The sequence below is a fragment of the Heteronotia binoei genome, chromosome 21, assembly GCF_032191835.1.
Source record: "Heteronotia binoei isolate CCM8104 ecotype False Entrance Well chromosome 21, APGP_CSIRO_Hbin_v1, whole genome shotgun sequence".
Lineage (NCBI taxonomy): Eukaryota > Metazoa > Chordata > Lepidosauria > Squamata > Gekkonidae > Heteronotia > Heteronotia binoei.
This window is the reverse complement of record NC_083243.1, coordinates 5662456-5685826: the sequence shown is the minus strand read 5'-3', so window position 1 is coordinate 5685826 and position 23371 is coordinate 5662456. Positions and strand designations below refer to the sequence as shown.

The 23371-nt window shown below is 49.0% G+C and overlaps 1 protein-coding gene across 1 annotated transcript in view; it reads left to right on the top strand.

The window, feature by feature from the left end:
* The window catches only part of NEMF (nuclear export mediator factor), a 75390-nt gene that overhangs the window by 15153 nt on the left and 36866 nt on the right, over positions 1 to 23371 (top strand). Inside the window, exons 5-13 of the mRNA XM_060261399.1 lie at positions 333 to 481; positions 4019 to 4086; positions 6184 to 6267; positions 11897 to 11970; positions 13558 to 13628; positions 13715 to 13790; positions 16981 to 17043; positions 18726 to 18803; positions 20225 to 20433. Of these exons, the coding sequence (XP_060117382.1) occupies positions 333 to 481; positions 4019 to 4086; positions 6184 to 6267; positions 11897 to 11970; positions 13558 to 13628; positions 13715 to 13790; positions 16981 to 17043; positions 18726 to 18803; positions 20225 to 20433 (872 nt within the window). The remainder of the gene's footprint in view (positions 1 to 332; positions 482 to 4018; positions 4087 to 6183; positions 6268 to 11896; positions 11971 to 13557; positions 13629 to 13714; positions 13791 to 16980; positions 17044 to 18725; positions 18804 to 20224; positions 20434 to 23371) is intronic.

Sequence of the window (23371 nt, the reverse complement as noted above, 5' to 3'; positions counted from 1 at the left end):
GTGAGCCGCTCTGAGACTCTTCCGAGTGGATGGCAGGATATAAATCCAATATCTTCTTCATCATCTTCATCTTAAACTGTCGTTAGCCTGCCTGAGCCTGTCGGGGGAGGGCGGGATATAAATCTGATAAATAAAGAAATAAATATGTGTGGAAGAGCCACGCGTGGTTCCCAAGTCACAGTTTGGCCACCCCGATCTACAACCTCCATTGCTTTGGGCATACCGAAGTCTTGAGCTTAGGAACGACCGGAGTCCTGAGGCGGGTGTGTTCAGGCGGCACAGAAAATTCCGCGTCTGCCGTTCGGTGACAAAACGTCTTGGATTCCTTACAGGGGAACATCGTTCTTACGGACCACGAATACCTGATCCTGAACATCCTGAGATTTCGCACCGACGAAGCGGACGATGTCAAGTTTGCGGTCCGGGAGCGCTACCCGGTCGACAGCGCCAAAGCAGCCTCGCCCCTGCCCAGTTTGGAAAGGTACCTCTGTGGCTCATGCCAAGTTGGGAATGTGGGAAGAAGTAGAGACCTGTGGCTGGCCACTGTCAAGTGCTTTGCCGTGATTTCTGTTTCCTGTGCTATGCCTCTTCACGTTTTTAGTGTGCTGCTTCTGCTTATCTATGTAGCAAGCTATTTAACGCCTTTCTGCTGGCCAGAGCACGACCTCAAGGCCGGTTACTGAACCAGACACTGGACATATGAAGCTGCCTTATACTGAATCCGACCCCTCTCGGTCCATCAAAGTCTGTCTTGTCTACTCAGACTGGCAGCGGCTCTCCAGGGTCTCAAGCGGAGGTTTTTCACACCTACTTGCCTGGACCCTTTTTGGTTGGAGATGCCGGGGATTGAACCTGGGAACTTCTGCTTACCAAGCAGATGCTCTACCAATGAACCACCGTCCCTCCACTGATTTAAAAGCACCTGCGTTCCCAGGACTGTTGGAGGAGGGGTAGAGGACGCCCGCGTAGTTTTCCCGCTTTATTCTCCTGCTTTTCATTCCTGCTTTTACTTGAATTATAATGGTTCACATCCTCTGTGGATGTGAGCCAGTCTTGGCAGTCTTGGCAAAACTCGTTTTGCCTCCATGCCTGTCAGTGAATAAACCTGCCGTTTTGGAATGGACTGTGTCATTTCCTGAACTGCAGGGGGGTCTTGGCGGGCATGGGAGGGGGGGGTGCTTTTCAGATTTCTGGGTGGTTCTTTTATTGCATGGGCAGTGGCAGTGGAAGACTCATGCCGCAAACATCTTTGCATTTCCCTTGCAACCCCCTGTGACTGCCCTGCCCCCCCCATCCAGGGGAGGGATTTTTGGGGGGGGGTTAAAAGAAATGGCGGTGCACTTGTCATTGCAAGTATTCAAAGTGTTTCAATATGGGCCCTGGAAACCAGTTTTTTAATTAATGAATTGATTTAAAAACATTTACACTTTGCCTTTTCTCATGGTTCAAAGTGGTTTACAAAGCTACTGTTAGCTCTAAGAAGAAGATATTGGATTTATATCCCGCCCTCCACTCCGAAGCTTCTCAGAGCGGCTCACAATCTCCTTTCCCTTCCTCCCCCACGACAGACACCCTGTGAGGTAGGTGGGGCTGGAGAGGGCTCTCCCAGCAGCTGCCCTTTCAAGGACAACCTCTGCCAGAGCTATGGCTGACCCAAGGCCATTCCAGCAGGTGCAAGTGGAAGAGTAGGGAATCAAACCCAGTTCTCCCAGATAAGAGTCCGCACACTTAACCACTACACCAAACTGACTCTCTTACCAGAAGAAGAAGAAGCAGATACTGGATTTATATTCCACCCTCTGCTCCGAAGAGTCTCAGAGCGGCTCACAATCTCTTTTCCCTTCCTCCCCGACAACAGACACCCTGTGAGGTGGGTGGGGCTGGAGAGGGCTCTCACAGCAGCTGCCCTTTCAAGGACAACCTCTGCCAGAGCGATGGCTGACCCAAGGCCATTCCTGCAGCTGCAAGGGGAGGAGTGGGAAATCAAACCCGGTTCTCCCAGATAAGAGAGCTCTGGCTGACCCAAGACCATTCCAACAGGTGCAAGTGGAGGAGTGGGGAATCAAACCCGGTTCTCCCAGATAAGAGTCTGCACACTTAACCACTACACCAAACTGGCTCTCTAGAAAAGTGACCAACGCTATTGCAACAGTCAGTGTTTTTGTGATTCTGCTGAGTACACCAACCAGGTCTAACATGACAAAAGGAAATACTTCTTGACACAAGTGATTAAAATATGGAGTCAGGGAACATTCTAATACAGAATTGGTATGCGTACTAACGCCAGTTTGGTGCAGTGGTTAAGTGCGTGGACTCTTATCTGGGAGAACTGGGTTTGATTCCCCACTCCTCCACCTGCACCTGCTGGAATGGCCATGGGTTAGCCATAGCTCTGGCAGAGGTTGTCCTTGAAAAGGCAGCTGCTGGGAGAGCCCTCTCAGCCCCACCCACCTCACAGGGTGTCTGTTGTGGGGGAAGAAGATATAGGAGCTTGTAAACCACTCTGAGTCTCTGATTCATGGAGAAGGGCGGGGTATAAATCTACAATTCTTCCTCTTCCTTCTCCTCCTCCTCTTCCTCCGCCTCTGCCCAGAAAAACTGAATGACTGGATACACCCAAAGCATATATTTAAGGGATGCATCCTTGTAAATTACAATGCCAACCATCAGATACTTTACTCAGTTTGGTGTGGAGAGCCAGTTTGGTGTAGTGGTGAAGTGTGCGGGCTCTTATCTGGGAGAACTGAGTTTGATTCCCCACTCCTCCACTTGCACCCACTAGCATGGCCTTGGGTTGTCCTTGAAAGGGCAGCTGCTGTGAGAACCCTCTCCAGCCCCACCCACCTCACAGGGTGTCTGTTGTGGGGGAGGAAGGTAAAGGAAATTGTAGGCCACTCTGAGACTCTTCGGAGTGGAGGGCAGGATATAAATCAGAGATCTTCTTCATCTTCTTCTTCTTTGCTAAAATCAATGTTTACGGTGTTAATTGCAGTGTTTCCTTAACTTTGTAATCTAGTTTTGTTACACTGTGGTATTCATTATGTTGTTCTTGGTGTGTTGTTCTCTGCTTTTATAATCCAGTTTTATAAAAGAGAGCCAGTTTGGTGTAGTGCTTAAGTGAGCGGACTCTTATCTGAAAGGACTGGGTTTGATTCCCCACTCCTCCACCTGCAGCTGCTGGAATGGCCTTGGGTCAGCCATAGCTCTGGCAGAGGTTGTCCTTGAAAGGGCAGCTGTTGTGAGAGCCCTCTCAGCCCCACCCACCTCACAGAGTGTCTGCTGTGTGGGATGAAGATATAGGTGATTGTAAGCCACTCTGAGTCTCTGTCCATGAAAGGGCAGCGGCTGTGCGAGCCCTCTCAGCCCCACCCACCTCACAGGGTGTCTGTTGTGGGGGGAGAAGATATAGAAGATTGTAAGCTGCTATGAGTCTCTGTCCTTGAAAGGGCAGCGGCTGTGAGAGCCCTCTCAGCCCCACCCACCTCACAGAGTGTCTGCTGTGTGGGATGAAGATATAGGTGATTGTAAGCCACTTTGAGTCTCTGTCCTTGAAAGGGCAGCGGCTGTGAGAGCCCTCTCAGCCCCACCCACCTCATTGGGTGTCTGTTGTGGGGGGAGAAGATATAGGCGATTGTAAGCCACTCTGAGTCTCTGATTCAGAGAGAAGGGCGGGGTATAAATCTGCAGTCTTCTTCTTCTTTATTGCCTCATTGGTGCAAATACGATACTGCTTTCATTGCATTGTTTTAAATTCTGTAGTCTGCTCAGACTCCGTGTCAAAAACTGGAGCACAGATAAAGCAAACTGATAGACTGAGTCTAGCATCTATGGGATCTCTGGTCTGTGTCGACACTCAACAGTCCTCTGTACTTAACCTAAATGTAGCTACATATCGAATAATTTGCCTTAAAGCCTCAGATGTTGGCATGAATGAAACGAGAAACAAGAATCTGTGCTTTCCTCTTTCTTGACGTTATCGCGCGTCAGCTGTTTCTTCTTATTCACCCACCCTTCATAGGCTGACGGAAATAATAACTGCCGCACCTAAAGGAGAACAGATAAAGAGAGTTTTAAACCCCCACCTTCGTAAGTATCTGATTTATTTAAAATATTTTAAAACTACCTTTCCCCCGCAACACAGAATCAGGGTGGTTTAATAATAAGTGTAAAGCATACATCATATGAACATGTGAAGCTGCCTTCTACTGAATCCGACCCTGGGTCCGTCAAAGTCAGTATTGTCTACTCAGACTGGCAGCGGCTCTCCAGGGTCTCAAGCTGAGGTTTTGCCTGGACCCTTTTTAGTTGGAGATGCCGGGGGTTGAACCTGGGACCTTCTGCTTACCAAGCAGATGCTCTGCCACTGAGCCATAGCCCCATTCATGGCTCTTCAGGGTCTCAAGCTGAGGTTTTTCACACCTACTTGCATGGACCCTTTTTAGTTGGAGATGCTGGGGATTGAACCTGGGACCCTCTGCTTACTAAGCAGATGCTCTACCACTGAGCCACCGTCCCTCCCCATCAGCAATGGAACCAAAAACGCTTCCAGGCAGTAGCAGATAATTAGCTTAGAAGTATATTCCACAATCCATGAAACAGCAGTAAAAATAATTGCAAAGCCCTCTGAGTTGAAATTATCCCCCTTACCCTCCAAAATGATGAGAAGGAGGGAGCTGGCCTTCTGCTGATAGAAAGTGCTTCAGAACTCCAGAGCAGCCACTGAACCCCCCTCCCTCCCACTGGAATGGGCTGTCCCCGACCAAAGTTCTCAGTGGATGGGAATGATAAGAAGCTGGTGTGAAGAACAGCATCCTCAGGATGCAGCAGAAGAGAAATCTGAATCAGTAATAGACAACCGAACACATATGAAGCTGCCTCGTACTGAACCAGGCCATTGGTCCTTCAGGGTCAGTGTTGCCTACTCAGACTGGCAGCGGCTCTCAAGAACATAGAATCCTAGAGTTGGAAGGGACCTCCAGGGTCATCTAGTCCAACCCCCTGCACAATGCAGGAAACTCACAAATACCTCCCCCTAAATTCACAGGATCCTCATCGCTGTCAGATGGCCGTCTAGCCTATGTTTCAAAACCTCCAAAGAAGGAGAGCCCACTGCCTCCTGAAGAATCCTAGAATCCTAGAGTTGGAAGGGACCCCCAGAGTCATCTAGTCCAAACCCCTGCACAATGCAGGAAACCCACAAACACCTCCCCCTAAATTCACAGGATCCACACTGCTGTCAGATGGCCATCTAGCCTCTGTTTCAAAACCTCCAAGGAAGGAGAGCCCACCGCCTCCTGAAGAATCCTGGAGTTGGAAGGGACCCCCAGAGTCATCTAGTCCAAACCCTGCACAATGCAGGAAACTCACAAACACCTCCCCCTAAATTCACAGGATCCACACTGTTGTCAGATGGCCATCTAACCTCTGTTTTAAAACCTCCAAGGAAGGAGAGCCCACCGCCTCCCATGGAGGAAGCCTGTTCCACTGAGGAACCGCTCTAACGGCCAGGAAGTTCTTCCTGATGTTGAACCGGAAACTCTTTTGATTTAATATCAACCCATTAGTTCTGGTCCTACCTTCCGGGGCCACAGAAAACAATTCCACCCCATCCTCTATAGGACAGCCCTTCAGGTATTTGAAGATGGTGATCCTATCACCTCTCAGCCGCCTCCTCTCCAGACTAAACATGCCCAGCTCCTTCAACCTTTCCTCATAGGACTTGTGTCATCCCTGCCTCAGACCAGTGGGCGGGAATGATAAGAAGAAGCTGGTGTGAAGACATAGGACTTGTTGCATTCCTACTCACTATGTCGTAGGTCACGTCACCTACTGGCTGATCTTCTTAGCTGGAAACGCCGGGGATCAAACATGAGACCTTCTGTCTGCCGAGCTGATGTTCCGTCCCTGAGCCATAGCCCTTCCCATGTATGGAATTCATTTCCAAACTTCGTACCTCTCTGATACAGAGGACAGCACGTATAGTTCGCAGGGTGACATTGTTATTTGCTTAGCAAATAACGTGACTAAGAGGTCTCTTTATCCTTTGGAGAATGTCTGGATTCTGCGTCGCAAGACTTGAAAATATGCGTTGTGGGAAACAAAACCCATCTTTGCAATCCAGGCCTCCGCCTGGCTGACCTCGCTGTTTTAAGAAGGTCTTTTCCTTTCTTTTTTTTTAAACAGCTTATGGAGCCACACTCATTGAGCACTGCCTCATCGGAGCGGGATTTTCAGGCAGTGCCAAAACAGACCAGATGGAAAGCAAAGGTGGGTTGGCCAGACTGATTAGACCAGGGGTGTCAAATTTGCGGCCTGAGGGCCGAATCAGGCTCCTGGAGGACTCCTGTCAGGCCCCCGAGCAACTGGCTGCCATCTGCTTCCTTCTCCCTCTCTCTTGTTTCCTTCTGCATCACAGCTTGCTTTGCCAGGCTTGCTCAGTCGCACAGGAGCAGCAGAGCAAAGCCTCTATTTTCCCCTTTGGCTGAGGCTCCTCCCTTGGGGAGGAAGGGGGGGAGGCAGAGCTTGCTTTGCCAGGTTCTCTCAATCACACAGCAGATCTGTTGAGCCAAGCCTCTCTTCCTTCTATTGGCTGAGGCTCCTCTCCCTTGTGGTCCCCTGGGGAAGGAAGGAAAGAGCCAGAGCTTCCTTTGCCCTGTTCCCTGGATCCCATGGGAGGAATACAAAGAAAGCACCAATGAGTAATAATGTTTTAAGCATGTTTTACGTTTTTTTAAAAAAATCTTTTAATTGTGCCTTTGTCCTTTATAAAGTTTATATCTCTGCTACCTGATCTTCAGTAGGTATACACGTGGTGCGGCCTGACATGGCCCGGCCTGTCAAGATCTCATTTATGGAGAGCCAGTTTGGTGTAGTGGTTAAGTGCACTGGAGAGCCAGTTTGGTGTAGTGGTTAAGTGTGAGGACTCTTATCTGGGAGAACTGGGTTTGATTCCCCACTCCTCCACTTGCACCTGCTGGAATGGCCTTGGGTCAGCCATAGCTCTGGCAGAGGTTGTCCTTGAAAGGGCAGCTGCTGTGAGAGCCCTCTCAGCCCCACCCACATCACAGGGTGTCTGTTGTGGGGGACGCAGGGAAAAGAGATTGTGGGCCACTCTGAGACTCTGTCCTTGAAAGGGCATTTGCTGTGAGAGCCCTCTCAGCCCCACCCACCTCACAGGGTGTCTGTTGTGGGGGAGGAGGGTAAAGGAGATTGTGAGCTGCTCTGAGACTCTTTGGAGTGGAGGGCGGGATATAAATACAATATCTTCTTTATCTTCTTCTTATGTCAGATCTGGCCCTCATAACAAATGAGTTTGACACCCCTGGATTAGACTGATTTTACATTTTAAAAATGAGAAATGCGACGGATCTTTAGCCAATGAGAACACAAGGTTTTTGCTTGACCACTGGATATAAATCAACCTTAGATTTTTCTTCAATGAGAGGGCCGATGACCTCTTGCCATCTCAGTGTACCCCTGTGATTTAATGGTGAAGGCAGTGCTGCAGAACAAGGAGACCAGTGTTCCCTCTAAGCTGAGTTAGTGTGAGCTAGCTCACAGTTTTTTTAGCCTCCAGCTCACACATTTTTGCCTTAGCTCAGGAAAAATGGCCCCCGAGCAAACTTACAGGAGCTCAGAACTTTAACGCCAGCCGCTCATAAAGCAGAATCTTTGCTCACAAGACTCCACAGCTTAGGGGGAGCATTGAATGAGGCCCTTTGTTTCCATGGGTTTGTTTAAAGGCATGTTTTCCTTACATGACTGCAGGGGAGGGTAAAAATTCACCTATTACAACTGATTGTCATTTTGTGACTCTTGTAGTCTTATGTTCAGCATGAGCAAGGAAAAGGAAGTCCTTCTTCACCCAAAGGGTGATTAACCTGTGGGATTCACTGCCACAGGAGGTGGTGGCAGCTACAAGCATAGACGGCTTCAAGAGGGGATGAGATAAACGTATGGAGCAGGGGTCCATCAGTGGCTGTTAGCCACAGCGTATAGATGGAACTCTCTGTCTGGGGCAATGATGCTCTGTATTCTTGGTGCTTGGGAGGAGCAACAGTGGGAGGGATTCTAGTGTCCTGGCCCCACTGATGGACCTCCTGATGGCACCTGGGTTTTTTGGCCACTGTGTGACACAGAGTGTTGGATTGGATGGGCCATTGGCCTGATCCAACATGGCTTCTCTTCTGTTCTTATGAGACACAGACTGGATGAACCATTTGCCTGATCCAACATGGCTTCTCTTATGTTCTTATGTGACACAGAGTGTTGGACTGGATGGGCCACTGGCCTGATCCAACAGGGCTTCTCTTATGTTCTTATGTGACACAGAGTGTTGGACTGAATGGACCATTGGCCTGATCCAACATGGCTTCTCTTCTGTTCTTATGTGACACAGAGTGCTGGACTGGATGGGCCACTGGCCTGATCCAACATGGCTTCTCTTATGTTCTTATGTGACACAGAGTGTTGGACTGGATGGGCCATTGGCCTGATCCAACATGGCTTCTCTTCTGTTCTTATGTGACACAGAGTGCTGGACTGGATGGGCCACTGGCCTGATCCAACATGGCTTCTCTTATGTTCTTATGTGACACAGAGTGTTGGACTGGATGGGCCACTGGCCTGATCCAACATGGCTTCTCTTATGTTCTTATGTGACACAGAGTGTTGGACTGGATGAACCATTTGCCTGATCCAACATGGCTTCTCTTATGTTCTTATGTGACACAGAGAGTTGGACTGGATGGGCCATTGGCCTGATCCAACAGGGCTTCTCTTATGTTCTTATGTGACACAGAGTGTTGGACTGAATGGACCATTGGCCTGATCCAACATGGCTTCTCTTCTGTTCTTATGTGACACAGAGTGTTGGACTGGATGGGCCACTGGCCTGATCCAACAGGGCTTCTCTTATGTTCTTATGTGACACAGAGTGTTGGACTGAATGGACCATTGGCCTGATCCAACATGGCTTCTCTTCTGTTCTTATGTGACACAGAGTGTTGGACTGGATGGGCCACTGGCCTGATCCAACAGGGCTTCTCTTATGTTCTTATGTGACACAGAATGTTGGACTGGAGGGGCCACTGGCCTGATCCAACAGGGCTTCTCTTATGTTCTTATGTGACACAGAGTGTTGGACTGGAGGGGCCATTGGCCTGTTCCAACATGGCTTCTCTTATGTTCTTATGTGACACAGAGTGTTGGACTGGAGGAGCCATTGGCCTGATTCAACATGGCTTCTCTTATGTTCTTATGTGACACAGAGTGTTGGACTGGAGGGGCTATTGGCCTGATCCAACATGGCTTCTCTTATGTTCTTATGTGACACAGAGTGTTGGACTGGATGGGCCATTGGCCTGATCCAACATGGCTTCTGTTATGTTCTTATGTGACACAGAGTGTTGGACTGGATGGGCCAGTGGCCTGATCCAACATGGCTTCTCTTATGTTCTTATGTGACACAGAGAGTTGGACTGGAGGGGCCACTGGCCTGATCTAACAGGGCTTCTCTTATGTTCTTCTGTGACACAGAGTGTTGGACTGGATGGGCCACTGGCCTGATCCAACAGGGCTTCTCTTATGTTCTTATGTGACACAGAGTGTTGGACTGAATGGACCATTGGCCTGATCCAACATGGCTTCTCTATGTTCTTATGTGACACAGAGTGTTGGACTGGATGGGCCACTGGCCTGATCCAACATGGCTTCTCTTATGTTCTTATGTGACACAGAGTGTTGGACTGGATGAACCATTTGCCTGATCCAACATGGCTTCTCTTATGTTCTTATGTGACACAGAGAGTTGGACTGGATGGGCCATTGGCCTGATCCAACAGGGCTTCTCTTATGTTCTTATGTGACACAGAGTGTTGGACTGAATGGACCATTGGCCTGATCCAACATGGCTTCTCTTCTGTTCTTATGTGACACAGAGTGTTGGACTGGATGGGCCACTGGCCTGATCCAAAAGGGCTTCTCTTATGTTCTTATGTGACACAGAGTGTTGGACTGAATGGACCATTGGCCTGATCCAACATGGCTTCTCTTCTGTTCTTATGTGACACAGAGTGTTGGACTGGATGGGCCACTGGCCTGATCCAACAGGGCTTCTCTTATGTTCTTATGTGACACAGAATGTTGGACTGGAGGGGCCACTGGCCTGATCCAACAGGGCTTCTCTTATGTTCTTATGTGACACAGAGTGTTGGACTGGAGGGGCCATTGGCCTGTTCCAACATGGCTTCTCTTATGTTCTTATGTGACACAGAGTGTTGGACTGGAGGAGCCATTGGCCTGATTCAACATGGCTTCTCTTATGTTCTTATGTGACACAGAGTGTTGGACTGGAGGAGCTATTGGCCTGATCCAACATGGCTTCTCTTATGTTCTTATGTGACACAGAGTGTTGGACTGGATGGGCCATTGGCCTGATCCAACATGGCTTCTGTTATGTTCTTATGTGACACAGAGTGTTGGACTGGATGGGCCAGTGGCCTGATCCAACATGGCTTCTCTTATGTTCTTATGTGACACAGAGTGTTGGACTGGATGGGCCACTGGCCTGATCTAACAGGGCTTCTCTTATGTTCTTATGTGTCACAGAGAGTTGGACTGGATGGGCCATTGGCCTGATCTAACAGGGCTTCTCTTATGTTCTTCTGTGACACAGAGAGTTGGACGGGAGGGGCCACTGGCCTGATCTAACAGGGCTTCTCTTATGTTCTTCTGTGACACAGAGTGTTGGACTGGAGAGGCCACTGGCCTGATCCAACATGGCTTCTCTTATGTTCTTATGTGACACAGAATGTTGGACTGGAGGGGCCACTGGCCTGATCTAACAGGGCTTCTCTTATGTTCTTCTGTGACACAGAGTGTTGGACTGGAGGGGCCACTGGCCTGATCCAACATGGCTTCTCTTATGTTCTTATGTGACACAGAGAGTTGGACTGGAGGGGCCACTGGCCTGATCTAACAGGGCTTCTCTTATGTTCTTCTGTGACACAGAGTGTTGGACTGGAGGGGCCACTGGCCTGATCCAACATGGCTTCTCTTATGTTCTTATGTGACACAGAGTGTTGGACTGGATGGGCCACTGGCCTGATCTAACAGGGCTTCTCTTATGTTCTTATGTGTCACAGAGAGTTGGACTGGAGGGGCCACTGGCCTGATCTAACAGGGCTTCTCTTATGTTCTTCTGTGACACAGAGTGTTGGACTGGATGGGCCATTGGCCTGATCCAACATGGCTTCTCTTATGTTCGTATGTGACACAGAGTGTTGGACTGGATGGGCCATTGGCCTGACCCAACAGGGCTTCTCTTATGTTCTTATGTGACACAGAGTGCTGGACTGGATGGGCCACTGGCCTGATCCAACATGGCTTCTCTTATGTTCTTATGTGACACAGAGTGTTGGACTGGATGGGCCATTGGCCTGATCCAACAGGGCTTCTCTTATGTTCTTAAGTGACACAGAGTGTTGGACTGGATGGGCCATTGGCCTGATCCAACAGGGCTTCTCTTATGTTCTTATGTGACACAGAGTGGACTGGATGGGCCACTGGCCTGATCCAATATGGCTTCTCTTATGTTCTTATGTGACACAGAGTGTTGGACTGGATGGGCCATTGGCCTGATCCAACATGGCTTCTCTTATGTTCTTATGTGACACAGAGTGTTGGACTGGATGGGCCATTGGCCTGATCCAACAGGGCTTCTTTTATGTTCTTCTGGGCCACTGGCCTGATCCAGTATGGCTTCTCTTATGTTCTTATGAAGCTCCTCCCCAGACATATTCAGCATGCAGAGAATGGTCCTGGGGGGAAGGAGAACCCCAAAATCTCAAAACTGTTTGCTTTAAAAAGCCTCTCTCCTTTTTGTCTCTCTCTGTAGACTTTGAAAGGCTACTTGTTGCTTTACAAAATGCAGAAGAATATATGGAGACGCTGGACAACTTTAATGGAAAGGTAGTCGGTGATAACGTGTTTGATTTTTCACACATGTGCTGACGGGCTAGGAAATCCTTACGACTGTGGCTCAATGGCTGAGCATCTGCCTGGATGGCCCTCTGACAGCAATGAGGATCCTGTGAATTTAGGGGGAGGTGTTTGTGAGTTTCCTGCATTGTGCAGGGGGTTGGACTCAATGACCCTGGAGGTCCCTTCCAACTCTAGGATTCTAAGATAGAAGGAGGTTTTTAAACAGAGGCTGGATGGCCATCTGACAGCGATGAAGATCCTGTGAATTTAGGGGGAGGTATCTGTGAGTTTAGAGTGATTCCTCAGTGGAACAGGCTTCCTCGGGAGGTGGTGGGCTCTCCTTCATGGAGATTTTGAAGCAGAGGCTCGATGGCCACCTGACAGCAATGAGGATCCTGTGAATTTAGGGGGAGGTATTTGTGAGTTTCCTGCATTGTGCAGGGGGTTGGACTCAATGACCCTGGAGGTCCCTTCCAACTCTAGGATTCTAAGATAGAAGGAGGTTTTTAAACAGAGGCTGGATGGCCATCTGACAGCAATGAAGATCCTGTGAATTTAGGGGGAGGTATCTGTGAGTTTAGAGTGATTCCTCAGTGGAACAGGCTTCCTCGGGAGGTGGTGGGCTCTCCTTCCTTGGAGATTTTGAAGCAGAGGCTCGATGGCCTCCTGACAGCAATGAGGATCCTGTGAATTTAGAGGGAAGTGTTAGTGAGTTTCCTGCATTGTGCAGGGGGTTGGACTAGATGACCCTGGAGGTCCCTTCCAACTCAGGAGGTGGTGGGCTCTTCTTCCTTGGAGGTTTTAAACAGAGGCTGGATGACCATCTGACAGCAATGAGGATCCTCTGAATTTAGGGGGAGGTGTTTGTGAGCTTCCTGCATTGTGCAGGGGGTTGGACTAAATGACCCTGGAGGTCCCTTCCAACTCAGGAGGTGGTGGGCTCTCCTTCCTTGGAGGTTTTAAACAGAGACTAGATGGCCATTTGACAGCAATGAAGATCCTGTGAATTTAGGAAGAGGTGTTTGTGAGCTTCCTGCATTGTGCAGGGGTTTAGTCTAGATGACCCTTCCAACTCGTACTTCCAAGTCATACTCTATGATTCCAACCCATCTTGCATTGGGCTTTCCTCTTTCCTTGCTGCCTTCCAGCATTATTGTCTTTTCCTGTGACTTTTGTCTTGTCAAGAAAAAAAAAATTTTGAGTCCGGCAGCAGCTTTAAAACCAACAAAGTTTAATTCTGGGTGTAAGCGTATGCGTGCATGTACACTGCATCAAATACCCAGAATAAAATGCGGTTTATCTTAAAGGTGCCGCTGAACTCAAACTTTGTTGAGCTGCCTATCTGGATCGATCTTGTTTTCTCATAATGGGGCCCAAATTACGATAGCCTCATTTTAGCTTCTAGGGAGAGCTCAGGTTTGATTTGATCTGGAAGCCATTTATTTGTCTTTTTGGTGTCCGTGTTATCTACGGAACTCTCATGCAGTACCACAAAAAAAAAAAGAAGAAAAGTAGCATATGATTTCAAGAAGAGAAACTGGGGGAAAATGTTCAGAAATTGTCTCTGTCTTTCAGGGCTTTGTCATACAGAAGAGGGAGAAAAAGCCAAGCTTGGAACCGAACAAACCCACCGAAGAAATCCTCACGTGTGTATTTTGACCGACGCTCCTTTGCCAGCCGCCGCCTTTCCTGATTGTCTGCTGGCAGTGATATGAAATCTTGTCTCTTGCAGATATGAGGAATTTCACCCTTCCTTGTTCTTGCAACACTCGAAATGTCCGTACGTGGAGTTTGAGTCCTTCAACAAGGTGTGGAGCTGCTTTTTTGCTATTGGATTTTAAGCAAAGGGGTGTGATTTTTTTTTTAAATTGCCTGTTAGGGCTCAGGGGATATTGCCGATAATGAAAAGAATCTTGCCTGTTGTAAGCCTTCCTGGTGAGATTGCCAGTTGTTTTGAATGCAGATTTAGAAGTTTGAACAAAGCAGGAGTCCAGTAGCACCTTTAAGACCAACAAAGTTTTATTCAGAATGTAAGATTTCGTGTGCATGTACCACTTTGCATTCTCATAGAATCCTAGAGTTGGAAGGGACCTCCAGGGTCATCTAGTCCAACCCCCTGCACAATGTAGGAAACTCACAAACACCTCCCCCTAAATTCACAGGATCCTCATTGCTGTCAGGTGGCCATCTAGCCTCTGTTAAAAAACCTTCAAGGAAGGAGAGCCCACCACCTCCTGAAGAATCCTAGAGTTGGAAGGGAACTCCAGAGTCATCTAGTCCAACCCCCTGCACAATGCAGGAAGCTCACAAACACCTCCCCCTAAATACACAGGATCTTCATTGCTGTCAGATGGCCATCTAGCCTCTGTTGAAAAACCTCCAAGGAAGGAGAGCCCACCACCTCCCGAGGGAGCCTGTTCCACTGAGGAATCACTCTAACGGTAAGGAAGTTAGAATCCTAGAGTTGGAAGGGACCTCCAGGGTCATCTAGTCCAACCCCCTGCACAATGCAGGAAACTCACAAATACCTCCCCCAAAATTCACAGGATCCGCATTGCTGTCAGATGGCCATCTAGGCTCTGTTTCAAAACCTCCAAGGAAGAAGAGCCCGCCGCCTCCCGAAGAAGCCTGTTCCACTGAGGAACCGCTCTAATGGTCAGGAAGTTCTTCCTCATGTTGAGCCAGAAACTCTTTTGATTTAATTTCAACCCACTGGTTCTGGTCCTACCTTCCGGGGCCATAGAAAAGAATTCCACGCCATCCTCTCTATGACAGCCCTTCAAGGACTTGGTGATCCTATCACCTCTCAGCCATCTCCTCTCCAGGCTAAACATGCCCAGCTCCTTCAACCTTTCTTCATAGGGCTTGGTCCAATTCTAAAATCCACCAGCTACATGTAGCTCTGCTTACTGCACCTCATTCCTTGTCTGAAGAAGCGTGCATGAACACAAACGCTTCCATTCCGAATAAAACCTTGTTGGTCTTAGAGGTGCCACTTGACTCCTGCTTTGTTCTACTGCTTCAGACCAACACGGTTCTTCCCACCGGGATCTCTCTTAAAAGTCTGAAGGCGGAGTTGTAAATTTCAAATTCTAAATATTTGAAGATTTTTTGCCTGTCACCCTTGGCTTTCGAGGTGACAGATTTCAGTGGCAAAATATCATCGGAAGCAGATTTTCAGAAGTAAATTCTGAAGTATGAATGGGGAATCGTACAGTTCATATTGTCTAATGTTAATTTATTTTATTTATTTAATTTCTACGCTGCAGCCTCTCCCATAAAGGGGAGTCAGGGCAGATTACAACATTTGAACTCCAGTCAGAACAAATGCAGTAAATATAGAACAATGAAATCAGTTAAAACATCGATTTTTAATCAGTTAAAACATTGAGTTTTAATCCTTCCGATTTTCAACCGGAAGGATTAAAACAACTGGTCAGCTCCCCGGTACATAATGCTAACCAAAGGTCAGATAAAACATAGTAGTCTTGCGATCCCTATGGGATGCTGGAAGGTCCTGATTTAGGGCACGAACTTCCCCCAAAGAGCTGGTTCCAGAGAGAGGGGGCAGCCACTGAAAAGGCCCTTCCCCTGGTGGTTGACAAGTGGACAGTTCATGGGCTGGGGACTTGTAGAAGGCCCATGAGGATGAGATAAGGAGGCGGGGGGGGGGTCATACTGCAAGGGGAAGTAAAATGGAATGACATATTCAGAATATTTTTATGCCACCTCTTGAGGGAACTGCTCAAGGCCGCTTGCAAACTAAAAATAATAAAAACATTGTAAAAAAAAATAGCAATAAAAACCCAGCCAAGCCGCCTTGGTGACCATTGTGAGGACAGAAAGCTGAGACATAAGTTATGTACAATAAAGTAATAAATAAATGAAACCATAAACCATAGAAACAGTTTGAGCCAGTTTGGTGTGGCGGTTAAGTGAGCGGACTCTTATCTGGGAGAACTGGGTTCGATTCCCCACTCCTCCACTTGCACCTGCTGGAATGGCCTTGGGTGAGCCATAGCTCTGGCAGAGGTTGTCCTTGAAAGGGCAGCTTCAGAATAGCTCTGTCAGCCCCACCCACCTCACAGGGTGTCTGTTGTGGGGGAGGAAGGAAAAGGAGATTGTAAACCGCTCTGAGTCTCTGATTTATCGAGAAGGGCCGGGGAATAATTCTGCAGTCTTCTTCTTCTTCTGAGGACTCTTATCTGGGAGAACCGGGTTTGATTCCCCACTCCTCCACTTGCACCTGCTAGCTTGGCCTTGGGTCAGCCAGAGCTCTGGAAGAGGTTGTCCTTGAAAGGGCAGCTGCTGTGAGAGCTCTCTCAGCACCACCCACCTCACAGGGTGTCTGTTGAGGGGGAGGAAGGGAAAGGAGATTGTGGGCCACTCTGAGACTCTGTCCTTGAAAGGGCAGCTGCTGTGAGAGCCCTCTCCAGCCCCACCCACCTCACCCACAGGGTGTCTGTTGTGGGGGAGGAAGGGAAAGGAGATTGTAGGCCGCTCTGAGACTCTGTCCTTGAAAGGGCAGCTGCTGGGAGAGCCCTCTCAGCCCCACCCACCTCACAGGGTGTCTGTTGTGGGGGAGGAAGGGAAAGGAGACTGTGAGCCCCTCTGAGACTCTTCGGAGTGGAGGGCGGGATATAAATCCAATGTAAAACGGACCACCAACAGGTAGAAATAATAGTTTCCAGACGAAAATACTGTTTTAATCAATCCCATAACTAAACGTCTGGGTGAACAGAAAGGTTTTGGACTTGCGAGTGAAGGAAAGCAACCTGGGCACCAGATGAAACTCATGGGGAGAAGAGCATTCTGCAGGTGAGGGGCCACTACAAAAAAGGCCCTGTCTCTGATTGCCACCTGCCTCGTCTCTGAAGGTGGGGCACCGAGGGCAGGTCGTGCGAGTCTGGAGCTGCTTGGTTCCAGCTCCTATTTTAATTCTATTTACCGAGATCTTGATTTTGATATGCCTTTTTAAAAATTATTTTTTTCTGGAAGGCGGTGGATGAATTCTACTCCAAGCTGGAAAGCCAGAAGATAGACTTGAAGGCCTTGCAGCAGGTACCGCTCTCTTGGAAGATATTCTTCTTTTGGAATAACACATACGTGGTCTGCTGAGTGGCGCCTGCAGGCTGCAGGTGGCTGGAAAGTGAGCCCATGTTCATTCACTTGCTCTCTAACCAGTTTGGTGTAGTGGTGAAGTGTGCTCTGAGACTCTGTCCTTGGAAGGGCAGCTGCTGTGAGAGCCCTCTCAGCCCCACCCTTCTCACAGGGTGTCTGTTGTGGGGGAGGAAGGGAAAGGAGATTGTAGGCCGCTCTGAGACTGTCCTTGAAAGGGCAGCTGCTGTGAGAGCCCTCTCAGCCCCACCCACCTCACAGGGTGTCTGTTGAGCCACTTTGGTGTAGTGGTTAAGTGTGCGGACTCTTATCTGGGAGAACCAGGTTGGATTCCCCACTCCTCCACTTGCACCTGCTGGAATGGCCTTGGGTCAGCCAGAGCTCTGGCAGAGGTTGTCCTTGAAAGGGCAGCTGCTGTGAGAGCCCTCTCAGCCCCACCCACCTCACAGGGTGTCTGTTGTGGGGGAGGAAGGGAAAGGAGATTGTAGGCCGCTCTGAGACTTTGTCCTTGAAAGGGCAGCTGCTGTGAGAGCCCTCTCAGCCCCACCCACCTCACAGGGTGTCTGTTGAGCCACTTTGGTGTAGTGGTTAAGTGTGCGGACTCTTATCTGGGAGAACCAGGTTGGATTCCCCACTCCTCCACTTGCACCTGCTGGAATGGCCTTGGGTCAGCCAGAGCTCTGGCAGAGGTTGTCCTTGAAAGGGCAGCTTCTGGGAGAGCTCTCTCAGTCCCACCCACCTCACAGGGTGTCTGTTGTGGTGGGAGAAGATATAGGAGATTGTGAGCCGCTCTGAGTCACTGCTTCAGAGAGGAGGACGGGTTATAAATCTGCTGTTGTCGTCGTCTTCCTCTTCCTCCTCCTCTTCTGCTGTGACTGAATCAGTGAACATATGTGAACATATGAAGCTGCCTCATACTGAATCAGACTGTTGGTCCATCAAAGTCAGTCTTGTCTACTCAGACTGGCAGTGGCTCTCCAGGGTCTCAAGCTGAGGTTTTTCATGCCTATTTGCCTGGACCCTATTTAGTTGGAGATGCCGGGGATTGAACCTGGGACCTTCTGCTTACCAAGCAGATGCTCTACCACTGAGCCACTGTCCCTGCCCCAAAGTGGGAGCAGATCCATCATGTCAGAATGCTATTTCCCACCCCCACCCCTTCCCAAGAGCCAGTTTGGTGTAGTGGTTAAGTGTGCGGACTCTTATCTGGGAGAACCGGGTTTGATTCCCCACTCCTCCCCTTGCACCTGCTGAAATGGCCTTGGGTCAGCCATAGCTCTGGCAGAGGTTGTCCTTGAAAGGGCAGCTGCTGTGAGAGCCCTCTCCAGCCCCACCTACCTCACAGGGGGTCTGTTGTGGGGGAGGAAGATAAACGAGATTATGAGCCGCTCTGAGACTCTTCGGAGTGGAGGGCGGGATATAAATCCAATATCTTCTATCTTCTTCTTCCTTTAAAGGGCAGCTTCTGTCAGAGCTCTCTTGGCCCCACCCACCTCACAGGGTGTTTTTTGGGGGAAAAATAAAGGAGATTGTGAGCCACTCTGAGTATAGGGCGGAATATAAATCCAATATCATCATCATCAGTCATCTTCTTCTTCTCCTCATCCTTCTTCTTCCTCTGAAAGGAGAAACAAGCATTGAAGAAGCTGGAAAATGTTCGGAAGGACCACGAGCACAGATTAGAAGCGCTTCACCAAGCTCAGGTAGGATCTTTTGGGTATTCTGAGTAGAGATGTAAAATAGCCAGAGATTTTGAAGCCTGGGAAAGAAACAGAAAATTTGGGGGAAATTGACATATATACTATCCTTATTCAGGAGTGACATGATAGAAGTTTACGAGATTCTGCATGGGATAGAGAAGGCAGAGAAAGAAGCCCTTTCCTCCCTTCCTCACAATACAAGAACTCGTGGGCACTCGATCAAATTGCTGAGCAGTCAGGTTAGAACGGATAAAAGGAAGTCCTCCTTCACCCAAAGGGTGATTAACTCACGGAATTCACTGCCACAGGAGGTGGCGGATGCTGCAAGCGTAGTCAGCTTCAAGAGGGGATTGGATAAGCATATGCAGCAGGGGTCCATCAGTGGCTGTTAGCCACATTGTATTGTTGGAACTCTCTGTCTGGGGCAAGTGATGCTCTGTATTCTTGGTGCTTGGGAGGGACAACAGCGTGAGGGCTTCTGCTGTCCTGGCCCCACTGATGGACCTCCTGATGGCACTTTGGGGTTTTGTTGGGCACTGTGTGACACAGTGTTGGACTGGAGGGGCCACTGGCCTGATCCAAGATGGCTTCTGTTATGTTCTTATGTGACACAGAGTGTTGGACTGGATGGGCCATTGGCCTGATATAACATGGCTTCTCTTATGTTCTTATGTGACACAGAGTGTTGGACTGAATGGGCCACTGGCCTGATCCAACATGGCTTCTCTTATGTTCTTATGTGACACAGAGTGTTGGACTGGAGGGGCCATTGGCCTAATCCAACATGGCTTCTCTTATGTTCTTACTTCACTTGATTACAGCTCAAAAATACATTGATGATCCTTGTCTCATATGAATATATATACATGAACCTATGAAGCTGCCTTATACTGAATCAAATCCTCTTTGGTCCATCAAGTCAGTCTTGTCTACTCAGACTGGCAGCGGCTCTCCAGGGTCTCCAGCTGAAGTTTTTCACGCCTACTTGCCTGGAGATGCTGGGGATTGAACCTGGGACCTTCTGCTTACCAAGCAGATGCTCTGCCACTGAGCCACCCTCCCTCCCTTAATGAAGCTGCCTTATACAGAATCAGACCCTTGGTCCATCAAAGTCAGTCTTGTCTACTCAGACTGGCAGCGGCTCTCCAGGGTCTCAAGCAGAGGTTTTTCACGCCTACTTGCCTGGACACTCTTTAGTTGGAGTTGCTGGAGATTGTACCTGGGACCTTCTCTTTACCAAGCAGATGCTCTACCACTGAGCCACCGTCCGTCCCCTTTAAATTAAACCTCTGAAAAACTAAAGCCCTCATTTAAAACCCAGAGCTAACATTACAACAGACTCTTATTTATGGCACTTCACACCTAATGGCATAGACATCGGTCTGCTATCAGTCTGACATCAGTCTCTTTTACTTTCCCCAAAGGAAATTGACAAAGTGAAAGGGGAGCTCGTGGAAATGAACCTCGAGATCGTGGACCGAGCCATCCACGTGGTCCGGAGCGCCTTGGCGAACCAGATCGACTGGACGGAGATCGGGGCCATCGTCAAAGAAGCCCAAGCCCAGGGGGACCCGGTGGCCAGCTCCATCAAAGAGCTGAAGCTGCAGACCAATCACATCACCATGCTCTTGAAGTAAGCCCAGCCAGGGGGCTCCGGATCACATTGCAGGATCGTAGAAGCCCAGAGTTAGAAGGGGCCAGACAGGCCATCTAGCCCAACCCCCTGCTCAGTGTGGGTTCAGCCTAGAGCAGCGGCCCCGAACCTTTTTGGCACCAGGGACAGGTTCTGGGAAGACAATTTTTCCATGGACTGGGGTGGTGCTGGTTTTGGGATGATACAATTATGCCACAGTATGTATGCATGTGTATATATATGTGTGTGTGTGTGTACATACACACACATATATTGGCCACTGTGACACAGAGTGTAGGACTGGAGGGGCCATTGGCCTGATCCGACATGGCTTCTCTTATGTTCTTATGTGACACAGAGTGTTGGACTGGACGGGCCATTGGCCTGATCCAACATGGCTTCTCTTCTGTTCTTCTGTGACACAGAGTGTTGGACTGGATGGGCCATTGGCCTGATCCGACATGGCTTCTCTTATGTTCTTATGTGACACAGAGTGTTGGACTGGACGGGCCATTGGCCTGATCCAACAGGGCTTCTCTTCTGTTCTTCTGTGACACAGAGTGTTGGACTGGATGGGCCATTGGCCTTATCCAACATGGCTTCTCTTATGTTCTTCTGTGACACAGAGAGTTGGACTGGATGGGCCATTGACCTGATCCAACATGGCTTCTCTTATGTTCTTATGTGACACAGAGTGTTGGACTGGATGAGCCATTGGCCTGATCCAACATGGCTTCTCTTATGTTCTTATGTGACACAGAGTGTTGGACTGGATGGGCCATTGGCCTGATCCAACATGGCTTCTCTTATGTTCTTATGTGACACAGAGTGTTGGACTGGATGAGCCATTGGCCTGATCCAACATGGCTTCTCTTATGTTCTTATGTGACACAGAGTGTTGGACTGGATGGGCCATTGGCCTGATCTAACATGGCTTCTCTTATGTTCTTCTGTGACACAGAGTGTTGGACTGGATGGGCCATGGGCCTGATCCAACAGGGCTTCTCTTATGTTCTTATGTGACACAGAGAGTTGGACTGGATGGGCCATTGGCCTGATCCAACAGGGCTTCTCTTATGTTCTTATGTGACACAGAGTGTTGGCCTGGATGGGCCATTGGCCTGAGCCAACACGGCTTCTTTTATGTTCTTATGTGCACTTTATTTCTATTAATTTGGTGTGGCGGTGAAGTGCGCGGACTCTTATCTGGGAGAACCGAGTTTGATTCCGCACTCCTACGCTTGCAGCTGATGGAATGGCCTTGAGTCAGCCATAGCTCTCACAGAGCTGTCCTTGAAAGGGCAGCTGCTGTCAGAGCTCTCTCAGCCCCACCTGCCTCAGAGGGTGTCTGTTATGGGAGAGGAAGATAAAGGAGATGGTGAGCCACTCTGAGGTTTGGAGTGGAAGGCAGGATATAAATCCAAAGTTGCCATTTTCTTCTTATTATTATTATTACTACATTGTAATAATAATTGTACAACTCACGGCCCAGTTGCTAACAGGCCACAGACCACTACTGGTCCACGGCCCGAGGGTTGGGGACCCCTGGCCTACTGCATCTCTGACCAGTGTTTGTCCTGCCGCTACTTAAAGACTGTCAGTGATGGGGCGGTAGAAATGAACCTTGAGATCGTCCACTGTTGAGCAACTCTTGACTGTAAAAATAATCTTCCTAATATCCAGCCGGTGTGTTCTTGTCCTTAATTTAAACCCATCGTTGTGAGTCTCCTTTGCTGCCAGCAGGAACAGCTCCCTGCTCTCCTCCAAGGGACAGCCCTTCAAAGACTTATAGAGAGCACTCCTGCCCCCCCCTTAACCGCCTCATCTGCAGGCCCTGGTTCTCAAGCGGGAGCTCATTCCACCAGGTAGGGGCCCAGACCGAGAAGGCCCTGACCCTCATTGAAGCCACCTGGATGTCCTTATTTGGTGCCAGTTTGGCGTAGTGGTTAAGTGAGCGGACTCTTATCTGGGAGAACCGGGTTCGATTCCCCACTCCTCCACTTGCAACTGCTGGAATGGCCTTGGGTCAGCCATAGCTCTGGCAGAGGTTGTCCTTGGAAGGGCAGCTGCTGTAAGAGCTCTCTTAGCCCCACCCACCTCACAGGGTGTCTGTTGTGGGGGAGGAAGGGAAAGGAGATTGTGAGCCGCTCTGAGACTCTTCAGAGTGGAGGGCGGGATATAAATCCAATATCATCTTCTTCTTCTTATGACTGGGGAGCACAAGATGTGGCACAGCAGATCTCAGAACCCGGCGGGGGGGGGGGGGGGGAAGGCTCCTATGGGGAGAAGTGGTTCTGAAGATATGGAAAAAGTGTAGAAAAGGGCAACTAGAATGATTAAAGGGTTGGAACACTTCCCCTAGAAAGAAAGGTTAAAACGCTTGGGGCTCTTCAGCTTGGAGAAACGTTGACTGCAGGGTGACATGATAGAGGTTGACAAGTTTATGCATGGGATGGAGAAGGTAGAGAAAGAGGTCGTTTTCCCCCCTTCTCACAATACAAGAACTCGTGGGCACTCAATGAAATTGCTGAGCAGTCTGGTTAGGATGGATAAAAGGAAGTCCTTCACCCAAAGGGTGATTAACATGTGGAATTCACTGCCACAGGAGGTGGTGGCGGCTACAAGCATAGACAGCTTCAAGAGGGGATTGGATAAAAATATGGAGCAGAGGTCCATCAGTGGCTATTAGCCACAGTGTGTTTGTATGTATGTGTGTGTGTTTGTGTGTGTTTGTGTGTGTGTGTGTATATATATATATATATATATATATATATATGTCTGTGTGTGTGTGTGTACACACACACACATATATTGGCCACTGTGTGACACAGAGTGTTGGACTGGATGGGCCACTGGCCTGATCCAACATGGCTTCTTGTGTGTTCTTATGTGACACAGAGTGTTGGACTGGATGGGTCACTGGCCTGATCTAACATGG